General features: G+C 39.4%; 1 protein-coding gene across 1 annotated transcript in view; it reads left to right on the forward strand.

The window, feature by feature from the left end:
* The window catches only part of Gmds (GDP-mannose 4,6-dehydratase), a 495,612-nt gene that overhangs the window by 190,454 nt on the left and 283,893 nt on the right, over window positions 1–21,265 (forward strand). The window contains exon 5 of the mRNA XM_050142522.1: window positions 20,930–21,122. Within this exon, the coding sequence (XP_049998479.1) occupies window positions 20,930–21,122 (193 nt within the window). The remainder of the gene's footprint in view (window positions 1–20,929; window positions 21,123–21,265) is intronic.

Raw genomic sequence — 21,265 nt, forward strand, 5'->3', positions numbered from 1 at the left:
TGCTTCTTGAACCTTCATAGGTACATCTTTCTTTAGGTTGGGAAAGTTTTCTTCTATAATTTTATTAAATATATTTTCTGGGCCGTTGAGTTGCACCTCTTCTCCTTCTTCTACTCCAATTATTCTTAGGTTTGGTCTTTTTATTGTGTCCCATATTTCCTGAATGTTTTGTGATGAGAATTTGTTGGTTTTGCTGTTTTCTTTGATCAGTGTGTTTATTTTCTCTATGGTATCTTCAGTATCTGATATTCTTTCTTCTATCTCTTGTATTCTGTTGGTAGTACTTGTCTCTGTAGTTCCTGTTCGTTTACCCAGATTTTCCATCTCCAATCTTCCCTCGGTTTGTGTTTTCTTCATTACTTCCATTTCATTCTTCAAGTCTTGAACTGCTTCCCGTACCTGTCTGATTGCTTTTTCATGTTTCTCTTGATTTTCTTGGGTATCTTTAAGCGATTTATTCATTTCCTCTACCTTTTTGTTTGTAATCTCTAATTGTTTATGGCAGTTTTTCACCTCCTGCTTAAGGTCTTCTATTATTTTCATATAATTCACTTTTGAGTCGATTTCTTCTAATTCTTCTGGAGTAGGGTGTACAATTCTTCTTATTTCGGGATCCCTTGATTCTGGTGAAGTCATGTTGCCTTTCAGGTTGTTGGAGGAAGTCTTGCATTGGCCCCTTCCCATCTCCTCCTTCAAATGGAGCCAGGAGAGGCCTGGTGTCTTGGTCCAGTCTTTGCTGTGAATGAGGCTCTGGGTGTATCTTTTCAGTGTAGAAGCAGGGACCGTCCCGTTGAGCTGGAACTCCTCAGCACCCAAACAGGGACTACCGTCCAGATGGAACTCCTCAGGACCGCTCTGGGTTGGTTGTGTGATTTTCTAATTTTTGAGACATCTTATTATTCTGCATGCCAGGCTGATTTGGAACTCACTATATAACTCAGGGTAGTTCATACCTATAATCATTTTCTTTCCACAGCCTCCCAAATGACGAGATTATAAAGGCCTGTACTACTTCTCCTAGATTTCAAATCTTTTTTCTCATGGTATGTTTCCTCCAGTTCTAGAGGTTTGCATTCCTATTGTACTTGGTCGGTGGTTTTCATAGCAATATTTGACTCTTTCTTTCCCCTAGAACACTATAGTGTCGTCTAATATACCATTGTCAAGATGAAGGTAACTTGGGCTTGCTTTCGCTAGTCTTCCAGCTTCTACTGGAATTCTAAATGGACACAATGCATGTTTGTGTTAATGACTTTATTAGAGTATGTGTTTTCTCTTTTACTTCAAAAACCACTTTTAAATCCACAAGTACTTTATTTCAGTCTAAACTAATTATGCTTTTATTACCTTAATTTTTTACTACTCATTATATAATTTAATTGGATTTTTCTTTTTGCTATAGTCCTTTCCAAGTTATATTTTGCATTTTTTTGGCATAATGTCTGAGTAAATTTTCAGGTAATGTCATTCTTTGTCTCAACCTAGGTTATCATGCCTGCCCTCAAGAGTTGTATGATCACTACCCTCTTTCAGCAGTTGCAGTTGTCCTTTCCCTCCTGTTGTCACATACCTGTTCCCCTGCTCTGGTCACCCCTCCCTGGCTTCTTGGAAACTGTTGTACTTCTCTTATGAGTTCTGAGTTTAGAATTGTTCCAGGAGTTTGGAATTTAGGCATGATATTTAGAACTTGGATGCTCTCTGGAACCTTGATCCACAGCAGGTTCTGAAAACAGGTGATCATTCTTTATCTGTTGTCTGACCGGCTCCACAGCCTGTGCTTTCCTGTATGGGGTGCTCACATCTTGTTTCTTCTCTCATTCCTTCCCTAGGTGTTCTGAGGTGAAACTTGGTTCTTAAGAATTTGATTCCACTGCCTATTCTTTATTTTTCCTGCTGCCTCCAGTGAGCACATTTCTTCCACTGTGGGTTATTAGTTTCTGAGTTTGTGGTGGTCCATTTTTCTTTATTCTCTGTCCTAGTCCAATGGATTTTGAGATCTGCCTGAGGATTCTTTGCTTGTTCACCTGCCTCCTCTCCCATTCAGGATACTTTTTTTCTTCCTTTGGGCAGAGATCCTACATGCCATACCCCTATCTTTACAAAGGGGATGTGAACTGTTTGGAATTGGTAGCTGAGAGGAGTCCCCATAGCAGAAGTAGAAATATTTTTACTTTGTCCCACAAATGGTTAATGAGGGTCAGGTCACTAGAATTTGACTGGCCAAGAGATGAACCTTCCTGCTAAGTTCATCTCCTGGGCACAAGCAAAGCCAGGAATACATCACAGGATGGTGAACAGGTTAGTTCCCATTTCTGAATATTGGTGGGTGGTGTCTGAAAGAGACTTTAGGATCATGAAGTCCCGAATTTTTAAGAAAATACACCAGCAGTTGGTGCTTCTTTTCCATGTTCAGGGCTTCATTACAGTCATCTACACCATTTCCCAGCACTTTACTTTCCACTTAATACCTTCTTCTCCCACCTATGGTGACTGAGTGGGAAAAGGGGAGAATCTTGGGTCTTAAGTCATCAGCCCACTTGTCACGGCTGTGGCTCTTCCTTCTACCCCTATTTAAACAGGGTGGAATCAAAATAATTGTGTGAAACATTGGTTTATTCCAGAACAAAAAGGGCATCTGTTTCGATAGAGATGTTTAGATAATATATTGAAACTGTTGATTGTCCTGAATTTCTGTTTCATCTTCTATATAATGGAATTCGTTATTTTTATCTGAGTGTGTGTGTGTGTGTGTGTGTGTGTGTGTGTGTGTATTCTTCTCTTATAACATTTCAAGGTCTCAAAAGAGCTAAGTATAGATTCTACGAAATTACCTTAAAAATTGGGGATGGAGTCACAGGTCACGGTTGAAATCAGAGTATAAAAAATGGAAAGGTATGTAGAGTTGAGATGCAGATCTCCTGCTTCTCCTGTGTATAGTGTGTGCTGTCTCATACTGTAAACTGCTTGTGGTACAGCCACATTATTTGTTCATTTGTCTTCTCCAGATATCTTAGTGGTAGCTCCTGGATTGTGCCAAGAATACAACTTGGCTGAGCCTTTCCTGGGCTTGTACATTATTCTAGAACAGTGGTTGTCTCCTATCCTAATGCATTAACCTTTTAATACAGTTTCCCATATTGTGATGTATAGAAGGAGCTGTGGGCAGGCCTCCTTTTCATCCCACCCGGCTCCTGCACAGCTAGCTTAGCCCTGGAATTAACAACACACAAACTGTATTCATTTAAACACTGCCTGGCCTTTAGTTTCATCCTCTTATTGGCCAATTCTCACATCTTGATTAACCCATTTCTATTAATGTGTGTAGCACCACGAGGTGGTGGCTTACCGGGAAGGATCTTGACCTGCATCCATCTTGAAGAGGAGAGCTATAACGTCTGCCTCACTGCCTTCTTCCTCGCAGCATTCAGTTCTGTTTACTCCGCTTACCTAATTTTCTGTCCTATCAAAAGGCCAAGGCAGTATCTTTATTAACCAATGGAAGTAACACATAGACAGATGATCCTCCTCCATCAGTGATGACCCCCTCCAACCATAAAATTATTTGCATTGGTACATCATGACTGTAATTTTGCTACTGTAATGAATCGTAATATAAATATATGTGTTATCTGATGGTCTCAACTGAGCCCTATGAAAAGGGCATTAGTCTACCTAAGAGGATGAGACCCACAGGTTCTAGGGGCTTTTGGTGGAATGCTTCAGCATCTGTCTATGTAATATGAAAACCAGCTCAGCACTGGTTACTTTTGCCAAATCAGGCTTTCTGTCCTACCGAATGTCTTTAGTTTTCTTTCTTGGAATATGCCCTTCTCTGCTTTCTTCTCAGAGTTGTTACTAAAAATTTCCTTAATTTTATGTGACTCTAGCAATTTCAGTTGATTTTTAAAGTAGGTAGGACAAATACATGCAGCCAATGTTTCTTCCTGAAGGCAACTCTCTGTGTCTCTGAGTATGGCTCTTCCTTGTGCTCTTTCCGAGCCTGATTGTCCATTATTAGGACTCAGCTTCAGCACAGTCCTGGGTGAGGTTCTAAAATCCCTGTGACATACTTACTGGCCTCTTAACTTTCATCTGTATGCTTATCTTTCATCTCTAGTTCTTCTTGCACCTTAAATAGGTTTTGATATTTTTCTTTGTGCATATATGTCCCATGTATACTATATGTTTCTTAATGTCAAGATTTTTGTTTTATCCATGTCTTTATGTTCGCAGACCCTTCACAGTACCTCTAGGTTTTTCTGTTACATATTTCTTTACTAAAAAGTTACTTGTTGCTTACTTCTAACACTGTATAAATGATAAAATTACAAATTATGAATCTAGTGTGTCATTTCCCTTTTGGTAAGCTGAAAAACCCTGAATTGTATGCAGAAATGAAGATTAGATCACCTAAGAATGTAATCCTCTATATTTAGAAAACATCTTTATATCATGATTGTATCTGTATTTGTTTTATTTGAAGAGAAAAGTTGGAAAGCCATAGTATATAGATCTGCATAGTTAGGGTTATGGCAATCTCTCTCCCCTCTCTTCCTCCCCCCCTTACTGTGTGTGTGTGTGTGTGTGTGTGTGTGTGTGTGTGTGTGTAAAAATAACAATAAAATAGACAGTGGAAGTTTGTGTTTGAGAACCAAAGAGTCTATGTGTAAACTGAAGGAAGGTAGAAATTGTTCAGATTCCTGAGTGTACATATACTGATAAAGCCAGCTCTGACATTCCTTCTGTAAGTTTCCCACAGTCATGGCAATAGAGCACCTGCTGTCATAGATCATGTTAAAAGTTGCTGCCTACTCTTTCTTGGAGCAAGAGAAAAGATGTATTTAAGCCAAGATTTCAGGTTCAATCTTAGATGTGTTTCTTAATACTGTGATGAAATACCCTACAAAAAGCAACTTAAGGGGAAAATACTTTATTTCTCAAAATTCTAGGTTACAGTACGTCATTGTGTTGACGTGACAGGGACTGGAAGCAGCCAATCACAGTCAAAAGCAAGGGGCAATGAATTAAAGTATCAGGGCCTGTGTTTGCTTTGCTTTTTTTGTAGTTCAGAACTTCAGGTTCAAGGAAAATGGCACCTGACACTGTGAAATTCTTCCTATCTGAATTTAGATAATGAAATTATTCCCTCCAGCCTTGCGCCCAGGTCCTTCTCCTATGTGGGTGTAGTTGTATGAAGTTGACAATGAAAAACAACCATCATTTGTTATATCCTACCCAGTAAATAATAGTGTGAGGTGAGAGGTGGAGATGGGGGGAGGTAGTTAATTTTTCATTGCTGTGATGTAGTGGCTTACAGAAACAATCAAGGAAGGAGGAGTGTATTTGGTCTCAGTTTCATGGTAGCAGGAGTGTAAGGTGATTTTCTCACATCCTACCGGATGAGGACACAACGCTCACATTTGAAGCAGAGTGTGGTAGAACCTGCAACACACACTCTCCCAGTTATTCATTTCTTGCAGCAAGACTCCAGCTCCTGGAGAGTTCACACTTCCGGAAGCAATGCCACCAATTAGGAGCCAGGTGTTGAAGTACATAAGCTTATGGAATGTTTGACATCCAAACCATATTGGGGCAGAAGTTCATAGCAATGTGTGTTCTCATCACATTGCCTTTAGCACTGGGGCTAAGTATGAATAGTTGGAATGCCTTTTCTGACATGGCAAGTCAACTGATCTTAAAATGAAGGAATCACAGAAGATTGAGCTCTGGAGCATAGGCTTAAGGAATCTTCTAATTCTTTAATTCTAATGAAACTCTGAAAACATGTATAAATAGTTTCCTGTAATGTTTGAGACTTAAAAAATGATTAGAAATCGTTCTGGACTAATGTCTGCCATGGCCTCTTAATGTGTGTGATGATAAACCTCCATTTTCTGTGCCATCATTGAGAAATATGCCCATGAGTGCAGGTTACCTGCAGAGGCCAAAAATGGGACAGATCACCTAGACTTGAGTTAGGACAGTTGGAAGCCACCCAGTTGGATGTTCGGAACTGAAATTGGGTTCTATAAAAGAGCAGAACACACTCTTAACTGAGCCGAAACATCTCATCAGCCCAAGATTATTCTTTTCAAAGCATTTGATGTTAGAATGCGAAGGGAAAGAAGTGAAGCAGATCCTCTGTGTATGTTTTCTAGATTGAAGTATAGTGTTTTTATGGAATTCCTGAGTGTGCAAACAAATGGATCTCTGATTCCTATATATTCTCTTGGGCTCTTTTCCTTCTGTCTGTGTTTCTTGCCCAACTCTGTTGTGATAGTTTTTGTTTTATAATTTTATTATATTTTATTATTATCATCCCTTAGAAACCTGTTTGCTTTCTAATGAGAGAAAGAAAGGGAATGGAGCTACATGGAAAGGGATGTGGCAAGGAACTGAAAGGAATAGATGCAGGGGCCTTCATAATCATAATATGTGAAGGGTAATTTCTATTTTCAATTAAAAGAGGATGCAGAAAAAGAAAGAAAATGTTTCTTCAGATCAAGAACGTATATTGGTACTTTGATGTGATTCCAGTTAGAGCACTTACTTAACATGTACCAGACCCTGGGGTCTATTTCAAGTGTAAAGTTTCTTCGTGTTACTTTGTTTGTTTGTTTGTTATGTGTATGTGTGTGTACCATGATGAAACTGATGTCCCTTTCTTCAGCTTTCTAAATAATAAGCTTCCCTGTGACTTCCCTGTATACCCATCATCCATCAGTACTATGGAACCTGTTGAGCTTTTCATAGGAGTCTGTGTTACTTAACAACTGAATGGATAGACAACAGACGAAGTGAACCTCTAGTGTGAAGAATTCAACTTTTACCTCAAAGTTAATATAAAGTGCTAACAGCTTTGGGACAAAGACTTGACAGACATTTCTGGATGCCATGCTAAGGAAAGAAAAGGAGGCCTAGGGTATGTTTATGAGGAACTTGTATAAGCTGCCACAGTCTAAAGCCAGTATAATAGCACAAGACAAATCTTAGCACTCATTTGGAGATAGAGGTAGGAGGATCAGAGTTTAAGGTTCTTCTTTGCTACATAACTAGTTAAAGGTCAGCCTGCTATGCATGGAACCTTGCCTCAAAAACAAAGAGCAAAAAGCAGAAACGAACCAACCAACAAACCCCCTGCCATTAGTGTGATGAACTTCATGGTAGCAATTTAATAAGTTGGCCCCACCCTCTAGGTAATGCTCTCTGCCATATGCTGTGACTGAATAAAAGGCTTTTGTTCGTTTTCTATGCAAGGGTATTTATATGTAATTAAGCTCTAGGCCCCTATCTTCAGCTCCATTTTTCGCTTAGGTAGAGTATGGACTACATCATATACGGCCACAGAGTATCTCTGTTGTAGGACCACAAGTAGTCATGTGGCCACATAGGCCTTTTTCCTCTGTCTTGTGGAAAGAACACTCTGCAAGGCTGATCTGTTGCCAACACCTAATCCTTCTTTTCTCACTACTACAGAGCCATAACTGTGTAGTGATTCCAAGTCTTGCATCTCTGCTCTAATCCAGAAATGTTACATGTTTTTTTTTTTTTTTAACCAAAGTAACCTGGTTATATTAGCTTCACTGAGCACTGGACACCATGCCCAGTTCCACCATCAAACTTTTGTTTATTGTGTGTGCATGTTTGGGCACTACATGTAGAAGCCAGGGAACAGCCTGTGACAGTTGACTGTCTCCTCTATGAGTCTAAGAGATTGAACTCATATCCTCAGGTTTGGTAACCTGAACCGTTACTTGCCGACCATCTCACTGGTCCTTATGTAGACACTGATTTCTGGCATATTTCCTATCATGTTTGGCTTACTGCTGAACAGAATATAGGAAACCATATGCAATACGTACAACATTTTAAACTGCTGTCTTGTTATATTTTTTATCTTAAAACCTAGAAGGAAATAACTTACTCAGTACATTAGATTTTTAAATTCTTTGATTTCGCTGATTGGTTTTGCATGTATTTGGAAGAATTAACCTTAAATGTGCTGCCATATTTGGAATTTCTGTTTCCTATTTTGTTTCTTTGTTTGGTCTGCCCAAATCATCCTGAACATATCTACTTATGTTTTAATAGCCACAAAAGTGTGGATTTTTAGACATTTATGGTCATGATTCTTTACTGGAAGGTATGGTACTTCCATGGATTGCTTTTACTCAGAGTTTTTCCCTCCAAAACGTAATTGTTCTTTATGTTTCTTTTAGTGTTCTCTTTATCTCAAATAGCCTTCTTTATCTTTTACTTATTCAATAAGTAAAATAAGTTTTCTGTACATTTAAGCTTTTTCCCTGCTTGTGAGGCTGTAGGGAGATGATGAGGCCTGAGCCAAGCATGCTGTGATTCTGAGGACAGATCTCAGCTTCAGGGCACACTTACCCTTGCCAGGCAGACGTACACAGGGAGCCTCTAGGTCTGTATGTTCTGTGTCATGCTTCAGCACAGAGCTTGGCATGTCCTCCCTCATTGTGGGAGAAAAAGCTCATGAATCTTCCTGCAGTCTCAGTGTTAGTTATTGACGTTTACAGTCATAGCCTTGTCACACTAGGAGTCGTGTGCTATGCTGTTTCTGCTACTTTAGATAGTAGGGAGAATTTTAGAAATATAAACATCAAAAGATCCCAAATATCTGGAAAGTCGTTTCATTTCCTGCTGAAATTAGTGCTTCTAGTTACTGGAGAGCTGAAGTAGCTGACTGTATTTTAAAGGTCTCATCATTTTGGACTGTGACAGACAAAGAGGAGCCTCCCCAAGCTTGGTGAGTAGCTATTACCCACTGCACCTGTCTAGCCCCCTTTTTCTCCATGGAAACCTGTCTTCTTGCTGTCTGTCTCCCATTCTTCCTTCCCAGTTTTGTGTGAAAAGTCCTGGGAGACGTGATACCACACTTGGTATGTGGGCATCCTGGGTGTTTTGGTTACTTGAATACTAAACAGTCTTCTGGTTCTCCCATGCTTACCATGAGTTTCCTTTCTCTCTGGTTTAAAGACAAAGCTTCCCCTCTGGAGTGAAGGTAAAAGTCTAAAAAAAAAAAAAAAAACCTTTCTTCTTTGGGGACCTCTGAGACCCTCTTCCGCCAGAGCAATCTTTGGTCCTTTTTTTTTCTCTCTAGTCTGACCACTGAGCAGCAGCCGGTCCACTCTTTGTAGGAGCTTGCATAGCCTTTTTACACACTGCCTTTGCTCCCACTACCACCTCACAGGTGTGTAGCGCCAGGGTTCTGCCTGTCCAGCTCCATTTACTTCTTCTTCCTTTTTAATTACGAAACCCTTCTCAAAAAGCGCTTTCTTAACTACCATATTGTACTGGTTGAATTTCCTAAGCTCTCATATCTCTCAGTGTTAGATTATGCAAGTCTGTCACATGAGTAAACATTCCGAAACATTTTTATCATTTTTTTATTCTTAGGAATGTAAGAAAATTCAGAGCTTATGCCTCTCTTCACTCATTTTGTGAAGTCCCCCTTGGTCTCTTTTGAGCTTCCTGGGCTGTCCTTCTGGCTGGTACTGTCAGCATGGTTTTTCCCATGTGAGACTCTGCTTCAGAACATCCTCCTGTTGTTGCTTGCGTGTTCTGTACCAGGATTATCTTTTCTCTTCCATGCTGCCTATATCCTATCCCACAGAAAACCTAGGCTACCAGCTAACTATGTCTAGCTCATTGTAGGAAGTATGCTTCAGCAGAAAATGTTAGTTACCAGATTGTATAAATTGGCAGTGATCCGCTGTTTCTTTTTTTATTGTTTTTCTCTCATGTTAATTCCGGTTCTACTACCTATCAGTGATTCCAGAAGCAAGTTTTCTCATTTTAAGCTTCAGTTTTTACAGATATAAAATAGATATAATAGCAGTCTTGAAGTGGTAGAGTGCTTCTGAGAAAGGTGGCCCAGTGTCCAGCCTGTAGCTGTGAGTGCTTACAGTGACTCTGGCCCTGCTGCAGCTGTTACTTCTTTGCTTCATACATTGCTATTATTATGTTTAATTTTTATAGTAGTAGATTTTCACTTCAAAGTGTAATACCATATTCCCTACTCTTTTGCCTTATTTTTCTAGATACTGTACATTATTACCAAATTTACTTGAATTCTTGCTTTGTATTGTTCATTTTCTTACACTAGAACATATTTCTAGAGGACCATGACTCTTCTTTCTGCTTTCAGATTGCCTTGATGCCTAGAACAATATGATGACATTGGGAATGTCACCATAAATGTTTATTGAGTGAGCAAGAACTATGTAATTTTCGTTCTGGGTCCTTGTTCATGGAAAGTCATAAGTTTCATCAGTTTGTCCCTGTTGAGTCTGACTGTGTGTGTGTGTGTGTGTGTGTGTGTGTGTGTGTGTGTGTGTGCCATGTGCATTTTATACCAGTCATACTGCCACTTGTCTGGGTAGTTAATCTTGAAAAAAAGTCAGGAGTATCTTGTAGTAGGGAAAGAGGGTGGTAAACTCTCATTTGACCTTAGTAAACTCCCAGGAAAGGTCATTTTCTCAGTCATTAATAACAGTCATGCATTGCCTGTTCTTTAAAACCTCAACTCATTGTAATAAATCTTGAAAAGAAGCAAGGTTCTTATACATAAATGTTGAAACTTGAAATTCTAGGCAATTGCTCATTTTCTAGAGCCATTCTTTATTCTGTCATAAATATGTCACTGTACCAGGCTGAGCACCATGAAGTCCTGAAAGAACAAAGTGATTCCATTTAGAATGTGGAAATGTGCCCATTTCTCAAATGCCAGGAAAACACTTGAAGCCAGGTACAAATTCTAACTTGCCTATCTTCTTCACAGCACATTTCAGCACTGGTAAATTTCTACAACCTTTCTCAAAGACCAAACCCAGTTTGCATAGCCTATCTCTTTCTCCCTTGAGGATCCTTCCTTCCTTTGTTTCCTCTTCAGCAGACTTGTTGGCTTTGGCCTGCTTTTCCTGATGGATGCTTTTGCTGGAAGCTGTGGTTCAGAAGAGCACAGGAGTCTTTGACATCTTTTCTTGCTGAGCAACAACTGGATGTATTTTGTAGTCACGTCCCATTCTTCAATTCTAATAACTGGAGCTTTGCTGATTTATGTTTTTGTTTCTGATAATTGCTTTTGATTCTTTAAGAAATCTGTTTTTCTCCTCTTCATTTTGGCCTATTTTAAAAATTGTTTCTAGTCAGCTATGGTGGCACATTCCTTAATTGTAGCACCTGGAAGGAAAAGACAGGCAGATTTCTGTGAGTTTGAGGTCAGCCTGGTCTACAGAGCAAGTTTAAAGTTTAAAGTCATTTTCAGAAGTTTTATTTCTTCTAGATCAGTCCTTAATTACAGAGCTTACTGATTATTGTTCTTAACATTGATGTCATTTTATGAACCTTGTATGCTGGGAATATTACTTACTCTGTGGGAGATCACTTACCTGGCAAGAACAAGGCCCTGGTTTAGATCGTCATCACCAAGAGGAAAAGGAAAAGAATTAGGAGTCTGTATCCAGCTGATTCCTTCCTCTATCCCACTCCATCTATATTGTCAGTTCTGTAGATTTTAAGTGTATGCCTACATAGCCTGTAGGAGAGTCTGGCCCACACCCACTTGGTACTGTGCTTCCACCTTAAGAACAGGCATTTGGAACAGACTCTTACCTAAAGCTTTGTCTAAGGATACTTGTTTCTGTGTTTTTGTTGCTGTTTGTATGTGTGCTCATGTTTATATGCGTTGTAGTGGTGGTGGTAATGATAGTGTGTGTGTGTGTGTGTGTGTGTGTGTGTGTGTGTGTGTTTAAAACACTTAGGTTTATACTAAATCAACAGTGTATGTGTATTTTCCTAACTACTCTGGAGGTTGAGGCAGAAGGATCACCCGAACCCAGGAGATCCAGAACTGCCTGGGAGTATCACTGGACTCCTGCCCCATAGATAGATAGATAGATAGATAGATAGATAGATAGATAGATAGATAGATAGATAGATAGATAGATAGATCAAAGCATTCATAACTATTCTTCTTTTGTGCATTAGACAATCTGCTTCAGCCCTTGCTAAGGCCTGGCACTTTGAGCCGTGATATCCTGCTACCCACCTTGGCTAATTCCTGTCCAGATTCTAACGTGTTTGTAGCTTTTTGTTTCCTTAGCTTCTGCTGTTTAGAGTCAGGGCTACACAGCCAATTCTTTTTAACTTTCTCCATTTAAATTTCATTAAAATGTGCTTAGGAATGGCAGTGATAAGTTATGGACTTAAAGCATGGCCACATATTTTTCTTGTTGACTTCAGTTAACTAAACTGAGGTATTTATCTGGAATCTCTGAGGGACTTTTAGAAAACTGGGATTCAATGAGGTTTTAGAATTTAGAATAATGACTTTAGTATTGGGGAGATGCAGTACAGAAAGGCCAAGCAGATGAGATCTCTTTTTCTGGTTGGAATTTTTAACTGCTTAACATATGATGTTGGAAACACATTCATATTTTATTATATGTAATTATAAATATATAAATATATGAATTATAAATTATAAATATGTAATTACAAATCTTTTAAACAATACTGTAATTGCAGCAAGATAAGAAAATATCATACAAAATTATTTGTGGTTGTAAGCTTTTATCTGGGCTGTAAGAATTTCAGTGTAGGCTCAGCACACAGTGAGTAAGCCATGCTCAACTGGTATTGCCTTCTGATCAGCCATAGTCTCTCCAGAGCCCCTTGTTAAGTTGTAGACACATAGACAGAATGCTACAGAATAGCATTTACTCACATATATGTAAACCCAGGGCTCTCCAATCCTGATACATGGCCACTACTGAAACATGCATGGCCAATGTGTTTTTTCTCCTGCTGTTCATCCTTAATCCTCAACCCCACATGTCACTGCTACTACTAGAAGAGCTTTCACATCATATCCAGTTCCTCATGTGGCTATTTCCTCCATGTTTTTTTTTTAATTTTTCTTTTTAAGTCTCAGAGTGTCATGGCCACTTTGTAACCCTCTCACCAGGGAGCCCCTGCAGTTTCCTTTTTATCATTTTCCTGCCTCTTACTCATCCACACCCACAAAAGAACAAGCAGGGTAGTAGGAGGCAGGTTCTGTTTTCCTAGCCTGTGTTTCCTGTAACAAGGCTTTATTCCCCACATAGTCGGACCCATACCTGCTTGACTACCAGCCCTGGCAAAAGATTTGTATGTGGCCCCAGCTATTAAGTAAATGCTAGCTATCCCTACTTACTCCTGTTTAATAGAAACAACTAACCTAAGATGGAAAGCAATGTTTTATTGTTGCCCTCTTTGATTCATAACTTTCTCTGGCAGAGGAGCTGTAAACAGTGCACACTGCAACTACTTGTGTGGTCTGAGACATTTCCAAACAAGGCATCATGAGCTTCTCTTGAAACTTTTGTTAGAGGAAGCATTTTTCTTGTCTTTTCGCTTTGTTTTACTACATTGAGTTCTTTCACAGACAAATCACTTTCTCTGAGATGACATGGAATTAGAAAATTTCAAGTAGCCAGGCGGTGGTGGTGCATGCCTTTAATCCCAGCACCTGGGAGGCAGAGGTAGGCGGATCTCTGAGTTTGACATCAGCCTGTGTACAGAGTGGGTTCCAGGACAGACTCCAAAGCTACACAGAGAAACCCTGTCTTGAAAAACCAAAACTAGATAGATAGAAAGAGACATTCGCAGGGGAGGCAGAGGAAAGACTTTAGGTAGAACCGGCTAGTCTCAATGTAAGAACGGCAAGATGGCCAGAGAGGTCAACTTAATCATTCCCAGAATGAGTAGGGAGAGAATCACCTGAAGTGGTTGAGACAGCTTTATCAGTTTCCATGAAGAGAACATTGGGAAGCTAGGATGAAGTGGTGAGAAGACTTGGATCTCTGATAACTATGAAGGGAAGAAATAGATAAATCCTAAGCTTTTTTAGATAGATACCACTTATATGGAGAAACAGTGGGACAAAGAGCTTTGGGAAGAACATCTTGAATTAGTTTAACTAAGGTGGTATTCAGCAGACAAAGTAATAAAAAACAAACTTAGGACTTTGGAGTTGTGTGCATTGTGATGCTGAGATGGTTAGTGATGTGGTCACATGCCTAGAGTGTAGGTAGGAGAAAAAAGCTAATTCTCCCAAACATGCACACAGGCCCTAGGCCTGGAGCAGAGATGTCCTGGACCTGTTAGAACAGCATTACAAACTGGAAGGTTGCCACCGATGGAGTGTGAGGAGGTCTGGAACAACATGAGGTCAGGAAGCAGATGAAGAGCTGTTCTTGAGAGAGAGTTAGGGCAGTGTTTGGTAAACATGGGTTTTTCCCTATGTTGTTTTCTTTTATAGCAGTCTGATTTATTTGTTCTGTTTACCAGTAAGATGCTGCTCATAGAGTCACCACACTTCTAAAAAAATGCAGCTATTTTTTTATGACTCTAGTCAAAATTTAAAGATATGTGTATTTTAATTTTGAATTTAGGTCTTCACTGAGCTAGTACTATGATGCCTACATCCTATGTCTCAAGCACAAGAGCCCTATAATCTCCAGTGGAAACCATTTGCTGCACTCGGATGTGCAGTAGGTATGGCAGATTATGGTATGGTAGAGAATGTGCTTGGTGGTGGCAGTCCTCAAACTGGAAGTCCTGTAGCCAGTGTTGAGGATATAGGAAAGAAACAGTAATGTTTAAACCACCTCCTTTGGCTATTAAGTATAACTATAGTTTTAATTCAGAGATCATAAAGCTGTTTCTATAATGGGCCAGATAATACTCTAAACTTTGTGAGAATCTCATTCTATGGAACAAATTCATTCAGCCCAGTGATTGTAGCATGGGAACAACTGTGGAAAACATGTAAAAGAATGACTGTGGCTGTGTCCTATAAAAAACTTTATTTCGTAGTGGGCAGCTGGCCAGAATTGGCCCATGGGCTGTAACTCTCCAGACCTCTAATGTTTTGAGAACCGTATTTTTAACCTTTAAAGTTGAAGCTATAAAGTACTGTTTTGACTGGCATAGACATTTAATTGTTACTTTTTGTTCATAAGTACTTTTTAAACAATTGTCTTTATAAACTAACCTCATTCTACAAAATTTTGACTACCAAATATATTCATTCTTTTACATGGAGTTATATAAAAATTATGTAAGAATATTTTAAAATTGCTGACAGGCGGCCATCCTCCCCCATCATCCTCTGCTGCATGTGCTGCCGTCACCCTAACCTCAGTGGGTACTGTTCCATGAGGGTGTCCTCTGAATGGTGTCCCACTGCTTCTGTCAAGTCGAACAGTTTCCTTCCTGTACTACAGAGTCTGCAGGGACACTTGGTTTACTGAGAGTAGAACACATGTGCAGTGTTCTCCGTGTTACATTTCCCATATGACTCTGTGCTTTCTGTTCGCTCTCTGTTTCAGGTGAAATGTTTACCTGTTCTTCCATCTGAGTCATGTGTTCATTCAAACTGCTTAGAATGATATCTGCCCAACACTGTGGACTTAAATAACACTGTTATTGTTTCAATAAAGCTGTTGACACTCCTGTCCTGAGGCCTTTTCAGTATGTGTTCCAATCAATGTAGGACCATGATTTTTCCTGAGAACAAAACACTCTGTGTCCAGACCATTCAACAGAAATATAATAACCTTTTCAAAAATATGGTGTTGGGACAATTAGATTTCCATCTGCAAATAATGAAGTTGGACCCCCAATTAAACACAAAATTAATTCAAAATAATCATAAAAATAAATGTAAGGGACTATTTTTTAAACATAGAATATAATATGTGAGTATATATTAATTTTACCTTATTCAAAATATAACACAAAAAGCATACATAACAAAGGAAAATGAATAAATTGAACATTTTTTTTATAAGCTGCTGTTTAAAACGATGAGAAGGAAACCCTCAGGATGTGAAGAGTTTTCAAGTTAAGTATCTGGCAGGGGACTTGTGCACAGTCCAGTGAGGAGCGCATCTTAAAAAAAAAAAAAAACACGGGCAAAGGATTTAACCTTTACTGATGCTCATTAAGTATATGAGACTATAGTGTCTGCAGTCCGAGAAAAATGTTTATCAAGAGCACAGTGAGAAAAGACTTTAGACCACAAGTATAACTATAAACTAAGACCACAAAGATTGCTGGTTAGGATGTGGAGAGATCAGAACCCTTATCTGTATTAGTGAGTGAGGAGACTATGATATGGAGTGGCAACTTTGAAATCATTAAAAGTGGTTTTAACACATGTTCCAGCACCTGTACACCTAGCTAACTGTATCTAAGAGGGATGGAAATATTAAGAGAAGGAAGCTAGTTGCAGAAGCCCACATATTATGTAGTCTCATTCTTAGGAAATGTTTACAGTAGGTAAATGGATAAAGGAAAAGAAGAGTGATCCGTGATTGTCCAGGTCTGAGTGGGAGCTGGGAGCTTGGAAATGACTACTGATAGCTGCAGAGTGTTTTGGGAGTGATAAGAATGTTCTGAAGTAAAATGGTAATGATGATTGCACAATGCTGTGAATTATGAAAACCAGTAAATTGTAAACTTTAAAATGGAACGTTTTATAGTAACTCTGTAAACCATTTTATAGTACATTTTATGTATCTCTATAAAGTGTTATTTAAAAGAATAAAATGGGCTAGGAATGGTGGCGCATACTTTTAATCTCAGTACTTGGAGACAGGGTCAGATGGATTTCTGTTAATTTAGGGCTAGCCTGGTAAACAAGTCAATCAGGTCTATATAGTGAGACCCTTGTCAAAATACAATGAAATACTAGAATGATAGCTCAGTTTGTAAGAGGATGTGCTTTGCAAGCAAGAGGACCTAAGTTCAAATCTCATGCACCTTTATAAAAATCTAGGTATGGTCATGTCTACCTGTAAGACTAGTGTTGGGGAATTAGGATCAACAGATCCTTATTTTGGGAACTTGCTGCCCAGTAGGGGCAGTTCAAAACATGAGTTTCAGATGTACCTTACCTCAGAGAATAAGGTGTGTAGCCATAAACGAAGACATAACATCTCCTTATGACTGCCTGATGTCTACATTCATACATGTTTTTATCCATTACATGCATGCATACACACACACACAATGGGTTGGGGTCTAAAATGGTCTTATTTTTTCCTTTTGTGGCTTTTTAAACGTTGTGAATGAAATACACAGTTTTTCTTTTTAATTTTCTAGCTACCCACTAACTTTACATATAGCCACAGATGATATGGATGTAGAAGGTTGAGTTCTTATTGAGCAAGTGATTAGCTTTTGACAGTGCCATATACCCATGTACAAACCATGACTTCTGTTCAGGGGATATTCAGTGGCCAAGAAATAATGAACGGTCTTACCCTTTTGAGAGGTTTTTCACATGAAGACTAAGGTGATTCATACTACAATGATATGGCAGTGATAAGGTTTACAACCTCATCATTCTAAAAGGTTTAAAATAAGGTTCATTTACTTATCGTTTATAGAAGTTATTTAAGAAATAAGCCTAGACATCGCATGGTCCTGGGTAGTTCTTTTGTCAGCTTGATGCAAACTAAAGGTCTCTTAGAAAGGAACCCAAATTGAGAAAATGCCTCCATTGGATTGGTTATAGGCACATCAGTAGTGTTATTTACTTGATTAATGATTGATGTGGGTGAGCCTAGCCCACCATGGGCAGTGCCAACCCTGAGCTTTTGATCCTGGGTTCTATAAGAAAGTTGGGTGAGTAAGACATAGACATCAAGCCAGTAAACAGTGTTACTTTGTGACTTCAGCTTTAGTTCCCACTTCTAGGTTCCATCCTTGAATTCCTTACCTGTCTTTCCTTTGTGATGGACTGTGATTGGGATGTATAAGCCAAATAAATTCTTTCCTTCCCAGGTTTTTTTTTTTACTTATGTTCTTTTGTAGACAGGCTGTATTTTTATTTCCCACTGTCCAGACCCAAATAATCACATGGAACTATATTAATTACAACACTGTTTGACCAATGATTCAAGCGAATTCCTAACTAGCTCTTACATCTTAAATGAACCCATTTATATTAATCTATGTTTCACCACGAGGCTGTGGCTTACCAGTAATGCTTTGGCAACTTTCTCCTTTGACAGCTTAATGGCATCTCTTTGACCCTGTCTATTCTATATATCTCTGTTCAGATTTTTCACCTGGCTTTACTTACAGTGGCCAAAACAGTTTTATCAACCAATAAAAGCAACACATATACAAAAGGACATTCCACATCATTCTTTATCACAGAAATACAAACCTAACTAAGAACAAAACTCTTTCTTTTTAAAAACCATTTTGAAAAGCTGGAATATGTTGAATTATATCTCAGTACCCTCCTTGAAACTAGTTTGTATAAACATTAGCATTTCGTTACATCCACTGTTACTGTACAGTTAAATAAATAAAATCATATACTTTATAGATACCACCATTATTCTTGTGCCCTTGTTTTTTAAAACAAAAAGCAAAAGAGTCCTTTTAAAAGTAAGCTATGTGAGTGAGAACATCCCATGTTCCTCTTTTTGGGTCTGGCTTACCTCACTCAGGATGGTGTTTTCTATTTCCATCCATTTGCCTGCAAACTTCAAGAAGTCCTTGTTTTTTACTGCTGAGTAGTACTCTAATATGTATATATTCCATACTTTCTTCATCCATTCTTCAATTGAAGGGCATCTAGGTTGTTTCCAGGTTCTGGCTATTACAGACAATGCTGCTATAAACATAGTAGAGCATATACTTTTGTTGTGTGATAAGGTCTCTCTTGGGTATATTCCCAAGAGTGGTATTGCTGGGTCCATGGGTAGGTTGATCCCAAATTTCCTGAGAAACCTCCACACTGCTTTCCAGAGTGGTTGCACAAGTTTGCATTCCCACCAGCAATGGATGAGTGTACCCCTTTCTCCACAACCTCTCCAGCAAAGGCTATCATTGGTGTTTTTGATTTTCGCCATTCTGACAGGTGTAAGATGGTATCTTAAAGTTGTCTTGATTTGCATTTTCCTGATCGCTAAGGAAGTTGAGCATGACCTTAAGTGTCTTTTGGCCATTTGAACTTCTTCTGTTGAGAGATCTCTGTTCAACTCAGTGCCCCATTTTATAATTGGGTTGATTAGCCTTTTACGGTCTAGTTTCTTGAGTTCTTTATATATTTTGGAGATCAGACCTTTGTCAGTTGCGGGGTTGGTGAAGACCTTCTCCCAGTCAGTGGGTTGCCTTTCTGTCTTAGCAACAGTGTCCTTTGCTTTACAGAAGCTTCTCAGTCTCAGGAGGTCCCATTTATTCATTGAGGCCCTTAGTGTCTGTGCTGCTGGGGTTATATGTAGGAAGTGGTCTCCTGTGCCCACGTGTTGTAGAGTACTTCCCACTTTCTCTTCAATCAGGTTCAGTGTGTTTGGATTGATATTGAGGTCTTTAATCCACTTGGACTTGAGTTTTGTGCATGGTGATAGATATGGATCTATTTTCATTCTTCTACAGATTGACATCCAGTTTTGCCAGCACAATTTGTTGAAGATGCTCTCTTTTTTCCATTGTATACTTTTAGCTCCTTTATTGAAAATCAGGTGTTCATAGGTTTGTGGGTTAAAGTCAGGGTCTTCTATTCGATTCCATTGGTCGACTTCTCTGTTTTTATGCCAATACCAAGCTGTTTTCAATACTGTAGCTCTGTAATAGAGTTTGAAGTCAGGGAACATGGGATGTACTCACTCATATTTGGTTTCTAGCCATAAATAAAGGACATTGAACCTATAATTCAGGTTCTTAGAGAAGCTAAATAAGAAGGAGAACCCAAAGAAAATCATATAGGCATCCTCCTGAATATTAAACTTCATCAGGCGATGAAAGGAGACAGAGACAGAGACCCACATTGGAGCACCGGACTGAAATCTCAAGGTCCAAATCAGGAGCAGAAGGAGAGAGAGCACAAGCAAGGAACTCAGGACCGCAAGGGGTGCACCCATACACTGAGACAATGGGGATGTTCTATCAGGAACTCACCAAGGCCAGCTGGCTTGGGTCTGAAAAAGCCTGGGTTAAAACCAGTCTCGCTGAACATAGTGGACAATGAGGACTACTGAGACCTCAAGAACAATGGCAATGGGTTTTTGATCCTACTGGACCTACTGGTTTCATGGGAGACTAGGCAGTTTCGTGGATGCTCACCTTACTAGACCTGGATGGAGGTGGGTGGTCCTTGGACTTCCCACAGGGCAGAGAACCCTGACTGCTCTTTTGGCTGACGAGGGAGGGGGACTTGATTGGGGGAGGGGGAAGGAAAGGGGAGGCGGCGGTGGGGAAGAGACAGAAATCTTTAATAAATAAATTAATTAATTAAAAAAAATAAAAGTAAGCTATGGCCACGTGGTGGTGGCACACACCTTTAATCCCTACACTGGGGAGGCAGAGGCAGGCGGATCTCTGTGAGTTCGAGGCCAGCATGGTTTATGGTTTACAAGAGCTAGTTCCAGGACATGCTCCAAAGCGACAGAGAAACCCTGTCTCATAAAATAAAAATAAAAAAAAAACTATGGTTTAAAGTACATGTTATCAGCCTTTGGTGCGCAAACATCCACTGGGGCTCATTCAAACCATGACTTTTCTGACCCTTCCCCACAAGAATTTGGTTTAAGCTGAATTTTTAATGAATACCTTTTGAAGGATAGTGCATTACCCCATCATGCAAAGATTCCCAGGGATGCTGAGGAAAACAAGGGTGTTATAATGTTTATCACAACTGCTGAATAGATATTGACATAGTCTTCAGCTATTTAATACTGGAAGTAGATGAGATCCACATTGGAAATTCTGTTACAAAATAGCACTTAATTTCTTCCTACTAGCATAAAATCCCAGGTTGTAAAACTGTTGTGCTTGTCACCCTTGCCGGCATCACTCTCTGATGGCCGTCAGCGCACTCATCTCCACCTTCTCTTTGCAGATTTCCTTTGACTTAGCAGAGTACACTGCAGATGTTGATGGGATTGGCACCTTGCGGCTTCTGGATGCAATTAAGACTTGTGGCCTTATAAATTCTGTGAAGTTCTACCAGGCCTCAACAAGTGAACTATATGGAAAAGTGCAGGAAATACCCCAGAAAGAGACCACACCTTTCTATCCGAGGTCGCCATATGGTAAGGACACTTGTGCCCAGCCGTATATATAGCTCTCTGCAGCTGTGGGGATGTTTCTGCTTTCATTCTGTATACATGTCATACCTGGTCATTTGGGTGTGAGATTGCCATTTATAGACTAAAGTGGCTGGACTTGTTGGGAA

This window comes from Alexandromys fortis, unplaced genomic scaffold (genome assembly GCF_014885135.2).
Source record: "Alexandromys fortis isolate MF-2015 unplaced genomic scaffold, M_Fortis_MF-2015_v1.1 scaffold_5, whole genome shotgun sequence".
NCBI lineage: Eukaryota > Metazoa > Chordata > Mammalia > Rodentia > Cricetidae > Alexandromys > Alexandromys fortis.